Source organism: Meleagris gallopavo, chromosome 1 (assembly GCF_905368555.1).
Source record: "Meleagris gallopavo chromosome 1, MGAL_WU_HG_1.1, whole genome shotgun sequence".
Classification (NCBI taxonomy): Eukaryota; Metazoa; Chordata; class Aves; order Galliformes; family Phasianidae; genus Meleagris; species Meleagris gallopavo.
The window spans coordinates 135,479,209-135,498,265 of record NC_139404.1 but is presented as its reverse complement, the minus strand read 5'-3'; the positions used below and the strand labels follow the sequence as shown (position 1 = coordinate 135,498,265).

The window sequence follows — 19,057 nt, the reverse complement described above, 5'->3', positions numbered from 1 at the left end:
CTCATAAGACTTGTGCTCCAGACCCCTCACCAGTTTCGTTGCCCTTCTCTGGACACATCCAGGGTTTCAATGTCTTCCTTGTAGTGAGGGGCCCAAAACTGAACACAGTACTCGAGGTGTGACCTCACCAGAGCTGAGTACAGAGGAAGACACAGGTGCCAGTATCACTGAGGTAACCCCACAAGCTCCAGGTCCCCACAGTACTTTTCCTTTCGGAAGTTTTTACCACTCAGGGATATCTGAGTAAGAAAGCAAACAAACACCCATTGTATATTTATTGCGGGAAAACGAATTCTCTTCCAGCTGTTCAATTGTACTACCAAGAAGACACAAACACAGCAGTACAGGTGCCCGGGGCGAACAAAGGGCCGCACGCGGGCGGCGGGCTGGCGGGGCGCTGACAAAATGCCACCGCCTCCCGCCCACATCCACCTCACTGCGGGCGGGGCCCCGCGGCGCCTCCCCGCGCTCTGCCGGCCCCGGGGGGAGGCGCTGCCCCAGTCGGGCTGCGGAGCGGCGGCGGCCACCTGGTCCCGGGCAGGGCGCGAGGTGAGTGCCGCCGGGCAGCGCCTCCATCTTGCCGGGGGCGGGGGTGGGCCGGGGCGGGGCTGCGGGACCTCAGAGCCGGGGTTACTCGGCTGCGAGCTGCCTTGCCTTTCTCTTGTTCCCTTCTCGGTTTCGGTGGTCGCGGGTTCGGACGGTGGGGAGCGGAACAAAGGCGAGCCCGGCAACCTGCCTAAAACCGAGCGCGCGAGCGAACAAAAAGATGTAGGGACGCTGCAGGGTAGCATCCCTTCTCTCTGGGGCGGACGGTTGGTGCTGTCCCACCCGCAGTCCGCGCTGCCCGCCGGTTCCCCGAGCGGGGCTTCTGCTGCCGGTCGGGTTCGGCGTCCCGCAACGGGAGACAAAGCGCTCCGCTGCTGCGGAGGTGGTGTGAAGGCGCGGCCGGTACCCGCGGCGGCTGAGCCCAGCGCTGAACGCGGGATGCTCCTACCGCCGTGCCGCTTGGGCTTGCAGTTGGCCGGCGCTGGGCTATCGAAATAAATGAGGCAGCCGCGTTGTCTGCAGACTTGTTGGTTGCTTTGGTGTTGTTTTTTTTTTTTTTTCTTTTTTCTTTTTCTGACTTCTGTGTCTTTTTGTATCTCCAAAAGGAAGGAAGCTCAAGGGTTTGCCACCCGAAAGCCAAAAAGGCAGATTTGCTTAAAGATGTTTTTAGCCGAAAACATGGAAAAATAATGTGAAACTCTTATCTCGACACGCTTGCCAACAAGGCTTGCTCTGGCAAACCTTCTGTTTCGTTTTAGAAGCGATTTGGTGACTTCAGAGAGACAGAGGGGGTCTGAGCGAGGGCTCACAGAGCGATTGAAAAGCCACCAAATGCACAGGGCCGGGCAGCTGCCATACAGCCCTTTCTCTGCCTTCATCTCCTCGGTACGGACATCTGGGCAGCATCCACACCACTTTTTTTTTTTTCTTTCTTCTGTTGAACTTTGAAATCCATGCGTTTGGGATGGTTTCCAGGAGTTATATGTTCCACTGATTCAAGGACTGGACTATACAAAAGAAGTTACAGAAGTCACATGGAAAAGCACTGTTGTGTGTGTGTTTGTGTCAAAGCTGGCACAGCTGCCCATGTAAGCTGTGGTGCCCCATCCCTGGAGGTGCTCAATGCCAGGTTGGATGGGGTTGGATGGGCAGCCTGAGCTGGTGGGGTGGGGGCAGCCCTGCCCATGGCAGGGGTTGGAGCTAGGTGATGTTTGAAATCCCTGCTAACCCAATCCATTCTATGATTCTGTACCATTTAAGTCAGTCAGGAAGGTGAGCAGCAGCGTGCACTGCTGAGGCTTTGCAGGAGGTTTCAAACAGCCCCTAGTTTAACCACCATAAGACATGCGCTTACTAAGTCAAGCGCTCCTTTGAAGAAGGAAGTTATTATCAATTGCCATTTCTAACAAAGTTACTCTGCAGGGTAAATCTATAAGAACTTCGTTAGGAAGTATTCAGCATGGTTACTTAACGCTAATTAAATTTAATCCCACACGGACCAGAAGGAAGCTCGCTGCCTCTTTCCTGAAGGGTCTCCTTTGTCTTGTTGTGCAAACTGTGCAGGCGTGGGATGGTGGCAGCACTCTGCATCCCTGCGGGCAGGCAGCAGGGAAGGCTTCTCATTCTCAGTAGACCTCGGCCATCCTGCTGTCCTGGCTGTGTTATGGCAAAAGAATGAATGCTGCAGCTATGAGTCTTGAGCTTTTTTTTTTTTATGCATTATTTCAAAATGTTTTTGACCTCTGACAGACCGAGTTTGGGCAAGAGGAAGAAGAGAAGGGACTCGATGCAGTAGATGTTCTGTGAGCCCTTTGAAAACGGACACCCTTTGTATGTTTGTCACAGGTCTGTGGGACGAAGTGACCCAAGCTGTCCCCAGAGCCCATGCCCTGTGAGCACAGGCATGCTTTAATGGGAGAGAAGGCTGCCGCTGTGCAGTCACTGAGCTGTCTTTCCCAGGGGCTCCATCCAGAGAGAGGTCTCTGACATTCCAAACGCTGATATTCCAGTGCAGGTTTCCATAATAAATGAAAAATAAACAGAATGTGCCATGTATCCACTGACCTTCAGAAAGTAGCATGTATTTTGTTTGTTTCAACAGTTAGCTGGTAGCTAGGGTTTGCATGTTTGGCTGTGGGCACCTCTGAATTAAACTCCTATCTGCATAGAGTGGCTTCGTGCTGATGGCGGCATCTTATTTGTGGCTTTGCACATGGAGGGGTATTGTGTTGATGAGCTGGGAGCTCAGGTGTATCAGGAGGGCAGCTTGAATAAGGGGAAGTTTGTCAGTGTTTAAAGTACAGGGTCAAGCACCCAGCCATCTCAATCTCCACAAAATGCTGTGTAGCGCTGTCAGCTTCTATTGTATTTCAGGCTTATTTTAAAAATGAAACAGGGCCTGTCGTTCTCTGAGGCTTTGAGGAAAAATCTCTGAAATACGATCCAAGTGGAACCAGATACGGACCATAAGCAGTTCTAAAGAGATGACAACTGCTCTCTGTTCTGTTGTCTTGAGGTGTCAAAACCAAAGGACGCAGCGTTCAGGCTGGTGTGATTATCTGATTCCTAATGGACGGAATGAAAAATGAGTGGGAATGGGAACTTTGCAGGGTGGGGGCAGTGTGAGGGGGCAGGAGGAGAAGAAATTTAGATACTTAATTCTGAAAGCTCAGTTTCCAGAGACGTAGGTGGTTTGGTGGGAGTCTTAAAGTCTAAGGAAAATACGGTTTTGCTAATAGTGATCTCTAGGCAACTAGAACTCTATAATATGACGCCTTTCTCATGTTAACGTTCTCTGAAAGTAGCAACAGTTTGTCATCCACCATTAGACATGAGGTTTGTACAAAACGGGCAAATCCGCTACTGTATTAAACTTGAGGCCCTTGGTTTTCTTCTTTTCTCTGATAGACCAGAAGTGGAAGTGCTTCTTGTGGCTGGTCCAGACTAGTGAAGGACCTGAGATGTAGCTCACGGTAGGATGCTTGCAGCTGGTGGGCAAGGAGAAGGAGGATGTTCCAACTTCTGTCCATACTTTGTTTTGTACCTTCAAGGAGCTCTTCCCATGCCTTCACACTCTGCTCTGAGGGTCTGGGGCCAGATTGGTGGTGACTTCTGGAGCCTGTAGCTCAAGAAAGGGAGGCAGAATTTGACTCTTTGCTTGTTGTTACTCTTGCACGTACTTGCAGATTGCTGTAGGGAAGGTTGCTTAAGTCTCGGGAGGACTCAACGATGCTTTGTGGTATTTTTTCTTTTCTTTCTCTTAGATGTCTTATGTGCAGTGCACAATTCTGAGTTAACTAGCAAGAGATAACATTTTCTTGTACAGCTGCCCCAGAAGGAGGCAGGAAGACAGCTGAGGGAATTGCGGTTAAACATGTGAGTGTTCCTCAAAAGAGTAATTTCTGTCTGTAAGATGAAAAATTGAACAAATAAGAAAGCATTGCTATTATTAAACCCATTTGATTTTCTTTTGAAGAGGCCTCAGTTTAGTCCTTGCTAAGCAGTCTCGCAGTTTGTTAGAAATTAGCATTTCCTACAGAAGTCCGCTGATGATTTCTGATGCTTTATGGAAGACTTTTAAATAAAAAATGAGAACATTTGTCTTGAAGGACCACTTAGTAGTCAAGTTAAATGTTGATCAGAGCAAAGCTCCAAATGAGGAAAAAATATAATCTTTAAATTGATTTCATTTTTGATACATGTGAGGGGATTCTGCGTGCCCTAGAGATAGAGATGAGCACATCTGGGGTTTCACTGCTATTGCCTTATTCTTCTCTGAGCAGAATGTGAAAGGACTGAGGAATGGTAAGAGTAGAAATACAGTATCTCCATGGGCAGAACTTGAGTAGTTATTCAAAAACTCTTCATTGCTTTTATTATGTGATCTATTCTTTGTGGCACACTACTGAGTGTGGATAACATGGGCAAATCTGAGTTTAGATGATGAAAAGACCCATTTTTGTATACAAATGCCCTATGATCTGAGTGGGAAGGGCTGATGAGCCTTGGGAGATACGCATCTGTTTTTTTCCAGTGAATTTTAAAGGGTCACAGAATCGTAGGGGTTGGAAAGGACCCCTGGAGATCATTTTGTCCAACCTCCAAGGGGGTTCTTAGATATCCCTGTTTGATGTCTGAATTTAGCGAGAGGCATCTAGGCTGTCATCTCTGTGTACCCCGCATGTTTAGCAGTTTCCCCATGCGTTGTGCAATGAGAAGAACAACAAGCCAGTCCTGCAAAGCACAGAAACTGTAGAGAACGCTGCAGCCCAGATTCATTTACTAAAAATAACATTCTCATCAGAACATGATTGTACAGGTTTAAGTACCATTCCATGCGTTTAAATCCATTCTGAAAGAAAGAGATCTTGAGTAGAACTATCTGGACTTTGGGGTCCCAGTCAGCCCAGTTTTCCTGCAGAAACCTGCACAGCATACTGATGAACTCCTGGTCCATCAGATGACTTTGCTGCCTCAGCCAAGATGGCTGTGCAGGGTCGTGGTTGCAGAATATGGAGACAAGTCTGTGGGACAGCTGGATGCCCTAAGTAACTGGTCTGCTTTTGAAGGTCATTATTAACTACTCCCTTTGCAGTGTTGCTCTTGAGTTAAAGGGTGATTTTGGTTGGGAAACAAATTAGTTGAAGTGTGTGAGTGCAGAGCAATTGAAGTACAAAGACTCTTGCTTTCAAAAAATTGTTGCTGTTTTATGAATTTAATGGGCAATGATTGAGGAAAGCCTTTACCCCTTAAGAAACGGTGCAGAATGCTCCCTAGTATTATTTCTTAGTATTAAGGATTAGTGGTTGTGCACAGACCTTGCCAGCCAGGGCACTGCTCACCAGGGCTGAGTGCAAGAACGGAGCATAGGGAACAGGTTCCGCCAGCACTCCCAGGCATGGTGAGTGAAGGACCAGGTCGACGGTGAGGAGCATAAAAATCCAGAGCTGGGTCTGAAAGCAGGGCTCCAGCACAGATATGAGGTCTGCCTTGGGGTCAGGGCTGGAGACAGCCACTCCTAGGTTGTAATCATTAGAATTATAGGACACCCAGAGTTGGAAGCGACCCAAAAGGATCATAAAGTCTAATTCCTGGCTCCACGCAGGACCACCCAAAAGTCAGACCAGATGTGTGAGAGTCTTGTCCAGATTCTTGGACTCCAGCAGCTTGGGGATGTGACCACTGCCACGGGGAGTCTTCTCCACGTCCACTACCCTAAGGTGATGAAGCTTTTCCCGATATCCAGTCTGAGGCATAAACTCAGCTCTGGGCTGAATTTAAATGCAGGAAGTGATCTTGATTGATACAGGGCCAGTGCAGCTTGGCAGTGCCTTCAGTCTCTGACAAGTAGATCTAGATTCTGCCTGTGCTTTTCCTAGGGTCTTTAACAAACTCTGGTATCTGCAGTCTGAATTAAGGAAACAAAGTATTGCTTTTAGCATGCAAAACTGACGTTTGGTAGCAGGTATCAAATAGTAGGTTTTTGCTTCCTTTTTTTTTTTTTTTTTTTTTCCCTTGTTACATCAGTCTGGTTGTGGGCATTAGTTTATCTTCAGAGGTTTTGAAATAAAGAAAACTTGTGTCTGCAGAATCATGTCCCCTCGGATCACTGCAGTGCATCTGTCAAGGAAGCTGTGACTACTTGGAACGTTCTGTATTAGCTTTTAAGACAAAAGATAAGGTTTGATTGTTTGCTTCCCCCTTCTTAGATGTTTTCCATCTTCTAGGCAGTCTTGCTCAAGTCAATCTTATGGGTGTCCCTTTGAGCCACCTCTCTTCACAAATAGTATGAAGAATGGAAGTAGCAATTATGTCTTAGCCCTCTCCTCCATTTCCCAGGGTTTTTTTTTTCTCTGGGGTCCCGGAGCTGTTGGCTCAAAAAGTAAGTTCACATTACTGTTCTTAAAATCAAAATAAAGAAAAGGAGTGGGTCAGGAAACTTAATTAAAGTAGAATTAAGGTCAGAAATGCGTGTCTCTAGCTGCGTGTTTGGATATAATTATTTCTGGTGATCTTTAGGAGTTTTCATTCCTTAAGGAAAGGCAATAAATTAAAATTTTATTCTGAGAGTAATTTGCTGATTACTGAAGCGTAGATCCAGCTGCATTTCAGTTTAACCTTTCATAAGAGCTGGGGAAAAATCCTCTGCAACTTTCTGGGATTTTTGCTCCTTCAGAGCAGATTCCCCATTCCCTGCCCCAATTTTAGAAGGCGAGGAAAGGAGAAATTCGGGACCAGAAACTTTAAACTTTTCTAAGGGACTTTAAGGAGGAAAAAAATCTATTTGTTTAACGTCTCAAGGGTAATTGAAAGAAATGCCACGCAACTAAAAAATCTGTTGAAGTGCTGTGAAGTGTTTCTTTCATTCAAACAGCAGTGCTGCTCTGTTAAGCTGTGTGTGCTCGTGTTGCCCAGTTGCATGCAGCACATCAAACACTCACAGAGGTAGATGCAGCTTAAAAGTAAATACTGTTACTTACAAGCAGCGTGTGTGCGAGTGCAGCTGTACTGAAGGCAAACAGATTTCTGCTACCTGTTTGACAACGGGGATGTGTGTGCTGGGCATGGGAGGCTGGGCAGCTGCAGAATAACTGGAGCCCGTTGCTTGCAGCTGCATTTTCAGACCACTGACAAATGTGGCAAAGCCTCAGAAGTTTGGAAACAGGAAAAGGGAAAATTGTAGGAACTGTACCACCGGCTTAAAATAAAGTGGAATTGCTATCTTTAATCTGGTGAGAAGATTCACCTTGCTGTGATATTTCGAGCACAGCGTTTCAAGAGGAAATCCTCTGTTCTGTTGAAGAACTGAAATAAGAGGCAGAGATGCTAAATGCTCCTGACGTGTTTCCTGGGAGACCTGCTGCTAAATAACGTGGGATTGACTTTTGCTTGTTCGTTTTTAAGCTGATAACTCTTTTACATCAAGTTAATTTTTTAATGGAGTTTACTTTCTTCAGCTCTCTGAAGCTGTCACCTTTAAATGTAATGTAGGATTTACTGGAGCATCTAGCAATGCAGCTACACTGGAAGCACTGGGTTTTAGAACAAATGGACATCGTGCAGTGCTTCTTTATCCAGATAGCATTACATTTACCTAGAGAAATGTGTATGTCCCACCTCTTCAGCTTGGCATTTCTAGATATGGCCAGAAAAATATGTTGGCCTTGGTGCTTCGGGCACCTTTGGTTCCCCAGTGTGCCCTCTGGGGAGGAGGGCAGACAGCCCAGGGGATTGAGGTGTGGTTTCCCAAGGGAAGTGCGCTTTGCAGAATTCCAAGTACAGTTCAGCAACTGCAAGTATTTGGGAAGCTCATAGAGTGAATCTTGAACTATCTCTAATTTCAGGAAGAGATAGTTTTTGTTAATGTAAAAGAGAAAGAACGTGGTAGCTCTCTGATATTTGTATATGTAAATGTAGCAACCTGCAGGTGTTTAAGCTCACATTTGCTCCCTTCCCCATAAGCACAAGTAGGGCAGAGAATGAGCTCTGGCTAGAGGGAGGCTAAGGGTGCTCCTGTGCCCTTGCTCCTGCTCAGGAAGGGCAGCTCAAGGGCCCTGGGCGCCAGGTCAAAGCCAAACCTGACTGGTCTGCATTATCAGTTCCCCCTGCCACTCTCCCATCATCAAGGTTTCCTTCAGTTTGTGTGTTTATTAAAGCTTCTCACGGCAAGTTCAGCTTCCCATACTGCAGGAACCATTGTGTCATGTTTTAATCCTTGCGTTAGTTTGCTTTTTGCCAGCACACACTCTGGGGTGCTCTTTCACCTGCTTCAATTGGCTTTCCAAATATTGACTCAGCCTTCTGAAAATATGGAGTGACATTGCTAATTTTTGCTTTCATACAGTTGATACTAAGAATGCATGAAATATGGTGTTTGTATATTGGTCTTTGTGTATGTGAGTGGCTCGCTGACTTACAATATAACCATCCTAAAAAGCTACAGGGGACTCTTGGGACTAGTATTTTGGATACTCTTCCATGGATGGCTTCCATGAATTGCATATGATGCCATAGGTGACTATTATAAACTGCATATATTTGTTTTCTTCAGATGAAACCAAAGGTATCGGTGATCTGTGTATAACCATCAATCGACATTACTTGAGGGTTTTCTTTTCAGAAATTATGTTTTTGTGTGTGTGTGTTTTTGGTTTTTAAGTGTGTTTGTGTGGGAGATCTGGCAGCAAATGATTTTCTGTTTGTTTTTGATTTACAGAAAATCAACGCAGAGCATTTTCATGTCTGACTATTGGTACTGGAGGCTGGTCCCGTGCAAAGAAACCGGAAGCTGTAACTGTTTTGCAACAGCCAATCAATCTAATGAGGAGAAAGAAGAAGACACCAACCACCAGGTTGTGGTGTCAGACATCATGCAGCTTGTGCAAGACAAGCAGGAGGTGCCAGAAAGCACAGCAGGTAAGAAAAACGTGGTGTGTTTTGGAAATGGTCCCGCTGGCTGCCAGGCTGTATGTACTAAGGGAAGGAGCGATGGCTTTGGGAATTCTAGCACTGGCGGTGTCTCATCACTAGCAGTGAGTATAGGGAAGGGAACTCAAATAAAGCAGTTGCCAAATATTGGCTTGGGGGAGGATGGTGTCACAACAAAAACAAACGTCTAGGAGCAGTCAGCAAGGAATGAAGGCTTTTACTCTTGGGTATTGATGCTTGCCATAAGAAATTAAAATAATTGCATAAATTAATTGATTAGCAAAAAATAGTCATCCCAGAGAAACCTGACCTACCTTCCTACTGTTTTAAAATCGTGCTCTAGAGAAACTGCTCAGAGAAGCAAGAACAAAATAACTCTGCACTTCACCATGCTTTTGCTGCCGTGGTCCATAAGCAGGAGAAAAATGTAGTGAGTGCTGGTATGCAGTGACAGGGATGAAGAACTCATTTTTCCCTTGCCATATGATCTTACTTTACTCACGTAGGAAATTGTTACAGGCTTTTGCCTTGATACTGATGGAGATGGACTACAGTGCTATAATGTGATAAACTTTTCTAATGGATAGTGAGTGGTCTTTATTAATACGTATTCCTTTGGTTTTATTAAGTTACATATATAAGCCTCCTAGGTCATTGCAAAATATCTGCAGGTATTCATGCAAGCCTCTTTAGCTAGAAATATGATCCAAAACCAGAAAGGTGAAGTCAACTGAAATGCACTTTTGCCTTTAATATACATTACAAGGCAGGCTCTGACTCCTTTGCAGTAACAGCAAAGCAAAAAAAAAAAAAAAGAAGTGGTTCTTTTAGCCTGAATACTGGTGCAACTACAGAAGAAAGTTATTCTTGTTCTGCTGTAGCTTAGCAGGAAGCAGTTACTAGAGTATTTGTTTTATTCATGTAGCAGTGAGGTCTCAGCCATGGTACACTTCTTTTGAGAGCAACAAAGAAAAAATGTAAACAGAAAAAAAACCCAAACTCTCAGAAATTCCAGGCCTGGTCAGAAGTTGACAAAATGGAACTTCTGTGGAAATCATAAGAGTATATCTAGGTTACAACATGTTCTTGGCTTCTGTAAGCCAGTGTGAGAGGTCTCAACCTCTCTTGCAGCCTGATGACACTGTAGCATGGAGAGGATATTGCAGCTCTTCTAAGTTAAGCAATATGCTGCCATTGCTGAAGTTTTAATACCTTTGTTCCCTCCCCAGGAATTCATCTGCTATGCTATTGATACTATATTAATAGCAGTATTTTTACTGCAGTGTTTGCCTAGAAGTTATAATTAAGAGCAGGTCTTCTTTGTGTCTGTGAATTTACACATTTTTTGCTTGAGAACATTTTGCATCTTGGAAGACTTAAAAGCTTAGCTTGAGAACTGTAGATGAGGAAACATGCAAAACACAGCTTCAAGCAGAGTGTAACCAAGATGGAAGCAGGACAATGTCCAACTGAGCTGTGTTGCCTTCTTTCAATTCATGTGGTATAATAAATAATTTTTTCCCACTCTTCAGCAGAGATTGGAAAACATGGAGCATGGAAAAAGGATGGAGATGTGAAAGGCAGTCATGAGTCTTTAAAAAAAATAATAATAATAATAATCCAGCACATCTACCATTTCTCAATGCCCGTTATGCTGTTCTATATGGTCAGGATTGAACTTCAGGAGCACTCTGCTTGGAAGCCTGTTTTCATAACATTTTTTACTGGGGCCTTTCTGCTCTGATGACAGCCTCCTTGAAATGACTGTAACCTTTTTTGTTTCCTTGTTCACTTGTTCGGTTTAAATCTGTTTGTAGTAAGATGCATTTTTCTTCTTTTAACCACCTGCTAAGCCAAAGCAGAGCAAACCTGTAAGATTTTGTGGTGTAAAAATTTGCTAGTGTGACATCTTAAGAACCTTAATTGCTGTTGCTGTAACACATAGCAACAAGGGTGCTACAGTCAAAACTTTATTATCATATAAGGATCATCGTGACTGCTTAGGCTTTGAGAAATCAGGGACATAGGTGACTGCTGATTGCAAAGCTTAATGTCTCTTCTGTCCAGACTTACCTGGAAAGACATAATAAGGTGAAAGTATTTTTTTTTTTTAAACATTTTAAATTATAATGGGTGTCTTTTCACCACTTTACACAATTATGAGGATTTTTATGTAAGAAATCAAATGGCAGCTGAAAAGACAGCTGAGTGAATGTGATGTGCCAATTCTAACAATTGTAAACGTGCTGTAAAACAAATCATCAGCTGCTGTATTCACAGGCACTTGAAATGCTCATCTGTCACATTTACTTGCTTTTGGAAATAAATGAATTTTGTATTATCTCAGAATCATAAATTGCATTGTTTAGCATATATAAGCACCACAATGGTCCTTCTAAATTCCTTCTATTCCTCAGTGTCTACAAATTCATACTTCAAAAAAATCTTAACTAAAAAGTAAGAGATTTAAAATGGCATCTTAGAAACTTCATCTATTGGCATTTAAGAGTGGCAAGATTAAACCAGTGTGGTTTTGGGGAGAAGTCTTCCATTTATGCAATATATTTGGAAAGTTCCTTGATTCATTGAGTTTTTTATATTCTTCAAGACTCTCTCATAGTCAATATCGCATTGGAATTTTATTTTCATTGTCAAGGTTGTGTGTGTTACGACATACCACAAATCACTACTTGATGGAAAGCTTTTTCAAAGGATTACATATAAGCTGGGTTAATACAGGTGGCTGGTATATGTAGATAATGAGGCTATAAATACCAAGCCAAATATTGTTACTGAGGTTGTTTGCATAATTAAAAAAAAAAAAAAAAGTCAAATGAAGAAGAAAATGAAGTGTGGGGCAGTCAGGAACTTCTGTGTTGGACTTCCATATGCAGCTGCAGAAAGATTGCTGTTTTTTCTTTTCCTTGAGTGACAACATCGTGTTGTAATCTGATTAACATAGGTATGTCTTCTGCGGAATAAAGATGGCATTACAGGCATCTGGAGCTGTCCATGCAGATACTAAATAGCCCACAACCTTTCTTGCCTTTAAAAATAACCAGTGAGAAGTCCCTAAGCTGCAATACACAAGCCACTTTGTGATAGAATCATAGAATAGGAGCTACTGCTGTCACTGTTGGTTTCTGCCATAATGCTGAAGGAGAGAGGTTGGAATTTCTTATTTTCCTTTGTGAATGTAAAATTGGCTGTTAAAAAGTGTTCTGTTCTGCTCTTTATTTTTCTGCCTGCTTCGTGGCAGTGTATTGTCAGTAAGGGGCTGGCTGGATCTTACCATGGGAGTTTTATGTCCACACTGAGCTGCCTGTTTGGCACTAGAAGTTTGATATGAGTTGCATAGCCAAATAAGATGTAGTATGTGTTATGTGTGCACGGTTAATATTTCTCTGTTTTCAAGGATATTTGCTTACAGCTGGACTCATTTTTATAAGCAAATCTCTTGACAGATCTGTTCCTTTATTGGCCATGCTATGGCTGCTATCACTATCAGCATATCTATATGAGCGAATGTTTGTTTATTAGCTGGAAGTCCTGTTTTCTACTAAAACTGAATTTGTATTGAAGGAATTTGGCAAATTCATAGGAATTAAACTCCTCAAAATGAGACAGTTTGTTCCAATTAACTTAAACATGTTTTAACAACACAGAAAGGAGCATGTTGGCATGGTACACTTCATCTGTATTGTGTTGCTGATTTAAGTAATAGAGCATGGAAATCCCAGCTTGGTTAGAATCAGTAAGAATCTTGTCAGGATTTTCATCTAAGTCTTAAGCAGTGCAGGTGAGCCAGCCTCTTAAATTAAATATGGAACATCTTACTCTAATTCCTTACTTCTTGGGGATAATAGCAAATACGGAATATATTAAAATAAATCCCTGTTCAGCTAGTGGCATTCAGTTCAAGAAGTTAGAGCAGAAAAGCTCTATTAGTGTAGAAAGACACTGCCAGATGGAAAATGAGCCAGAGAGAAGTACTTCAGTAATGTCAGCAATCGCATTCAGAATGTGTGTGTGTATATATGTATGTAATTCAGTACCACACGTGATGAATTTTCATAGAATTATCTGGTTGGAAAAGACTTTCAAGATCATTGAGTCCAACCATCAAGCTGACCTGCTATGTCTTATTGCTTAACCGTGTCCTTTAGTGCCACACCTGTGCATATCCTAAATACCTCCAGCTCCAGGGATGGGGACTAACCACCACCTGTCTTACTTTATCAAATCAAATACTCATCATTTTGTGATCACTGTGCCCAAGGCAACCTCAAATCATCATGGAATACCCTGAATTGGAAGCAATCCGCATAGATCATCTAGTCCAACTCCTGGCTCCACACAGAATCGCCTGACGTTCAAACCTTATGCCTGAGAGCATTGTCCAAACACTCCTTGAACTTCGGCACTGGGGGCCGCGCCCACAGCCCTGGGCATCCTGTTCCATGCCCACCGCCTTTTCCCTAACCCCCAGCTGCCCCTCCCCTGACAGCTCCATGCCGTTCCCTCGGGCCCTGTCGCTGTCACACAGAGCAGAGCTCAGCGCTGCCCCTCCGCTCCCTGTGAGGAGCTGCAGCCGCCATCAGGCCTCCCCTCAGCTCCTCTGCTCTGCGCTGAGCACACCCAGGGGCCTCAGCCACTCCTCACACACCTTGCCCTACAGACCCTTCGTCTTTGTAGCCCTCCTCTTAAACACTCTTTAATGGTTTTATGTTCTTACATTATAGTGCCTGAACCTGCGCTCAGTGCTGGGGGTGAGGCCGCTCCAGTGCAGAGCAGGACAGTAGCTCTCTTCACCTGGCTGGCAGTGTTGGGCCTGATGCATCCCAGGGCATGGTGACAGTCATCAGTGTTTGACCATTGCATCAGTCACAAGCACTTCCCTATTTGCAAATAGCACGTCTAGTGAGCCACCTTCCCTTGTTGGCTCAATCACACCTATATCAAAAAGTAATGCTCCACCTATGCTAGAAATCTCCCAGACTATGTCTAAGTTGATGTGTTCTTGAGTAGTGGTATTTTAATATTGTGTAGTGAAGTATGAAATTATTTTCTATCAATATTAAACTAGTGAAAACAAATACATTTTTCTTGGGTTTCTACAATTTTATGTTACGTAGCTACATATGCCTTTTTTTATGATATACTTGACATATATGGCCATTTTATTTAAAGATACAGCAGCCATTTTTCATGTATTATGGAAATTAATTGCATTTGCAATGCCTCTGAATGTAATGAAATGTTCTGTGTTGATTTACATCATGCTTCACTTTTCAGGTATTCTCCATATGGGAAGAAGTATTAGATGCCTGCTGAAATTGAAGTAGGAAAGCTTTGTCAATTATGTTTAGACCCTCACTTAAGGACCTTTGTGCTTTTGGTACCTTGTGTGGCTCAAAGAAATAGGAGAAGTGCCTAAGCAGAAGCAGAATTGAAATTCAGCAGGTGTTATGTGTCTAACCTGTTTAGGCATTCTGTAAATCCCATTTTGCTGCATCTGTAGACAGTGGATATCTTTGTAAAACTGCTTGATTATAATCTCCACACAAGAAAAAAAATGAATTCTATAATAGAAACTGGCTTATTCTTCTGAAAGGGTAATGCATGATCTGAGACACATCTTAGAGATGTGACTCCTGTGTTATGAGGGGCAGTCACACGGTGGGTTTAAAGTTCTTCCTGTGCTTTCATAACAGCAGGCAGTGTGCTGGGTTTGGCATGTGGAGTTAAAGTTATGGATGTAAACACCAGGTCTTGCATGGGTGCAGTAGAAGCCATCCAAGCTACAAGTTTCATATGCTGTTTTAATGTCTCTCAGCACCACCTGTAAATGTTTATGGAAGAAGTGATGAGTTGATCAGCTGGCTTCCAGCTGGGCCATTTGTCATGGAAATAAATTGCTTTGCCTCTGTTCTAGCAATATGCTGACAAGATTTGGGGTTCAGTTGTTGCCTCTGGCTCCAAGGAATTACTCAAGGCTGCATGATGTAAATAATTAAATACATACATAGATTTGCTGGACTTAAATCAGTGCACACTCTCCTGGTGTTTAAAAAGTTAAACCAGCTCTACAAGGGAGAGTGGTTAGATAATAGAAATATTGGAAAATGATGAGATTAAACCATATAAGCTTTCTTTCAAGTATATTTTTGCATTTTGCTTTGACTACTACAAGTGTTTACGTACAAAAAGTAACGCGTAGAAACCTTCCTACTGTTGAAAATATACAGATGTTACAGAGCTGTTTTTTTACATTACTCCCTGGCACCAATTGCAGAGTAGAGTTAAGCTATAATTGGTTAAATGACCAGCTGTCAAAGGAAAACGTTTCCTCTAGCTAAAGAGACGGTGCCTGTTTTAATTGCTAGAGGCTAAAAAGAATTTATTTAATTTGGACATGCAATTTCAGTTATTCAGTGAGCAGCTTTATTTTTTTATCTTAGCTTATCAGATCTGTTTAAGCCTATTTGTTGATCATTAGGTTCATTAGAAAAACTGTGACTTTTTAAAATTATTTTTGGCATGTAATTAAAGTCTTAAAATATCATCTAAAATAATTTTTGAACAGTTTAATTTATTTTCCACTGACAGTCGCAAAGCATCCTTTTGCATGGAGAGATGAAAATGGAATTGGTATTGCACCTGGAGTTGGCTGATTTAAACTCACTGCTATCAGATTGGCGTGACCTCTTTTGCAGAAGCTGATTTGGGAAAATGTATTTTTGCTAATTTCTGGGTATGCTGTAGCCCTGTTGCGTGTTCCACCGAAGTATCACCTTGGGGCAGAACAGCTACAATGAAAATGATGAATGGATTCTGTTTCCTTATGGAAAACAGAGCAGAAAATAAGCTGGGATTAACTGCTGCAAGGAGACCAGTCTAAAAGGTGAAGCTTCCAGAGAAACCACATCAGTATCATTTCTGCTGAGGTTTCTGGGAGGTTGAGAAATGGTTCTTGAAAAGCTAGGCAGCCTTACCAGCAGCTACAGTATCCAGTAAGGTGTGTGCGTGCATGCATGAGGTTGTGTACGTGCAGAGAAGCTACTGGGGACCTTCATAGTGATGCAAGGGGTTACAAAAAAAAATCCAGTTGGACCATGTTTACTGGACTGAAAAACAGAATCTACTCTCTTAATGTAACCTGAAAACATCTCCCTCTAACAGTGTATGCACTGAGGAGAGTTGGTTGGTTTGGAGTTGTTTGTTGTTGTTGTTGTTGTTGTTGTTGTTGTTGTTTTCCCAGGAGAAGTTTCTTTGTCCACAGGGATTGGAACCAGAGGAGTAGGGAGAAAATTCTGCAGAAATGCCCCATTATACATGTTGAAGTCTTTTTCTTCTTTTTTTTTTTCTTTTTTTTTTCCCCTCACTATATTTACTTATTTTGAGGAACACCTCTTGTTTTAGAATATGTACTTCATCTTAATGTTTTTCATAGAAATTTGCTGTTCCATTGGCCTAATTCCAGCTCTGAACAGCAATACGGTATGATGTGTGGAGCACTTCATTTCACAGGATTCGGCTGTGTCTGCCCTTTTCACTGCTATGAAATATATTTTCATAAGAAGGCTATAAATGGGATTCTAGTATCATAATGTGTGTGCAACCAGTCCTGGACTCAGAGTGAGCAAGTTATTCTCCTGTTTTTTTTTACAACCTGGAGAGCTCCAGCAGGGAGCTTTTGTTTGCTGTACTTCAGAAGAGGATGCCGCTCAGCAGAGTGCGGGAAAGAGCAGTACCAGCGCTCACAGAACTTTGATGGTATTCAGGCACTCAAGTTCAAGGAGATGATCCCTAGTCTCTCAGTAACTCCCGTGGCATTCTTTCTAGTGAAGGCTGAGCTACCTCAGGTTGACATCTTTGAGTTTTCCCAGAGCTGCTGCCCTCTTGAGAAGGTTGGTGTGAGTTGTGCTCTTGAGCCTCTTGGGCTGCTACAGGTGCCTGGTGTGCACCTCAGTGAGCCTCTCAAGAGGCAGGACTTGCTCACTAGATCAGAGTGGGCAACAGGAAAGTGAGACCTACAGATTCATGGAAGTTGGAAGGAAGCTGGGGGAATCATTGAGTCCAAATTCTGGCTCCACACAGGCAAACCCAGAATTCAGACACTATATCTGTGAACACTGTCCAAACACTCCTTGAATTTCAGCAGGCTTGGTGCTGTGACCACTGCCCGCAATAGAAATATAGATTGTTTTTTCTTTTGCGAGGCCTCGAATCTTCTTATGTTCCTGTTAGGAAGTTTAGACATTGCCATTACAGTTCTGCCATTACAGAAGGCCAGTGCTGGGCATCATAAGGCCAAAATCTTTGGGCATCTTTGTCCTTAGCTTTTAAAGGTTCACGGGTGGTCATGATGTTTTCAAGAACTTTTGTTCAATCTGAGGTCTGATCTGGCAAGATTTTAGTTACTCCTGTTCACTTTCTTTCTTTCTTTCTTTCTTTCTTTTTTTTAATTGTTTTTTAAAGGAAAATTGTTTAATGAATAGGAAAAACAGATTTAAAGAGCAAAAAAGGGGTATAATAAACTCCTTCACTGCATGAATTTGAAGGTTGTTTGCATACTTCTGCTGGCAAAATTCCCATCAATGGTTCTGTTAGCATATCTAATATTCCTCAAAGATGTAATAAAAATATCTGGTCTCCAGATGGCAATGGTAAGTCACTGCTATTTTTATCCATCTTTTTATTGGGTTTGTTTTCTCGTTGGAGAGATAATTACAGACCAAATTCATTTGTAAATCTTTAGGTTTTTTCAGCTCAGGTTATGCAAAAGTATGTAAAAGTATGTAAAGATAGACACTGTAAGTATTTTCTGCTTCTGAGCCTGGCTCTTTAATCTCTTTGAATAAATTGTATCTTGCCCCTTCATGTCCAGTAGATGTTGCTGTTGAATCACCAATGCTGAAAGAGGAGGTATGGTAAATATTCTAATTTTTTATGCACACAAAGAAGGTCTAAATTTACAAAAGATGCAATGTCTGTAGTTTTTTTCATTTATATATGTCAGTTTTGGAACCTTCTATATAAATAACAAATAAGAGATGTATGTAGTAGTCAGTTATAGTTTTAATGTCCCGTGCAGCAAAAGTGATTTTCTAGCCTGCATATCTGTTATGCTTTTATTTAATATTTATATTTTATACTCCCATCCTAAGAAGCCTAAATCATGTTGGCCATGGTGATATCTCTACAGCGTGGTACAATCTATTCCACGTGGTTAGAATTAGCATTCCTGCAGCCTTCTTGGGTCAGTATTGTTCCTTGGAAGCTTGGGGTATTGCCAGGTTGTTGGAGAACCTTTAGGGATGAAAATCTAACATGGGGTGTTTTTTGCTTGCTCTTATTGAAGGAGGAAAAACAGGGGAAGTGGATCACTTTGGGACATTAAAAGAGGATAAAGAGGAAAAGATTTATAGGTAGCACATTTCCTTTAGTAACACATGTTCAGTAAGGTTATGGGGGGAGGGGGACGGAAGACAAAAGACACATTAATTCTGGACTTCTAACAGATATTGAATAGAATAAATGTGTGAATAAAATACTGAGTAAACAAGTAATCACACTGTTTTCTTTTGCACTTACATGAGAAAACATCTGCAGCTACTGGTTTCCTTGGAAACAAATTCATTGCAAAAGCAAAATGCACTGCTTTGAGTCTGTCAATTTTACTGCATTTGAGAAGAGTTTGTGCGCACTTGGATGTTATTACTACATTTGTTTCTCAAATGCTGTGTCATGTATGCTGCTCTTACTTAAAACACATAATCAAAGGAGATGGGCTGCATGCATTGGATTTTGGACAGAACAATAAGAAAGGTTGGTATTTACAGAATACAGTGTGTGTGTGTGTGTGTGTGTGTGTGTGTGTGTGTGTATTCTACAGCATCTAGTTTTCTGCACACTTATTTTTAAAGTCTTCTAAGTTCAATGCTGTTGCCTGCAAATTGTTGCAATCAGCTGGATTTTGGTGATTAGCATGCTGCTGAAAATAATTGTTGGTACATTTGCCTCATGATTCAATTTTTGGCAGGACATTGGCTTTGTTTGTATTTTATTTAATAAATTCATT

General features: G+C 42.4%; 1 protein-coding gene across 2 annotated transcripts in view; it reads left to right on the top strand.

Moving 5' to 3' along the window:
- The first annotated feature begins 469 nt into the window (after positions 1-469).
- Positions 470-19,057, top strand: part of MCF2L (MCF.2 cell line derived transforming sequence like) — a 145,654-nt gene continuing 127,066 nt past the window's right edge. The window contains exons 1-2 of one of the 2 annotated variants that reach the window (XM_085215275.1): positions 470-549; positions 8,762-8,961. In XM_085215275.1, coding sequence (XP_085071401.1) covers positions 8,784-8,961 — 178 coding nt within the window. In that variant the 5' untranslated portion in view covers positions 470-549; positions 8,762-8,783. The remainder of the gene's footprint in view (positions 550-8,761; positions 8,962-19,057) is intronic. The other variant, XM_085215283.1, reaches the window with a different exon arrangement.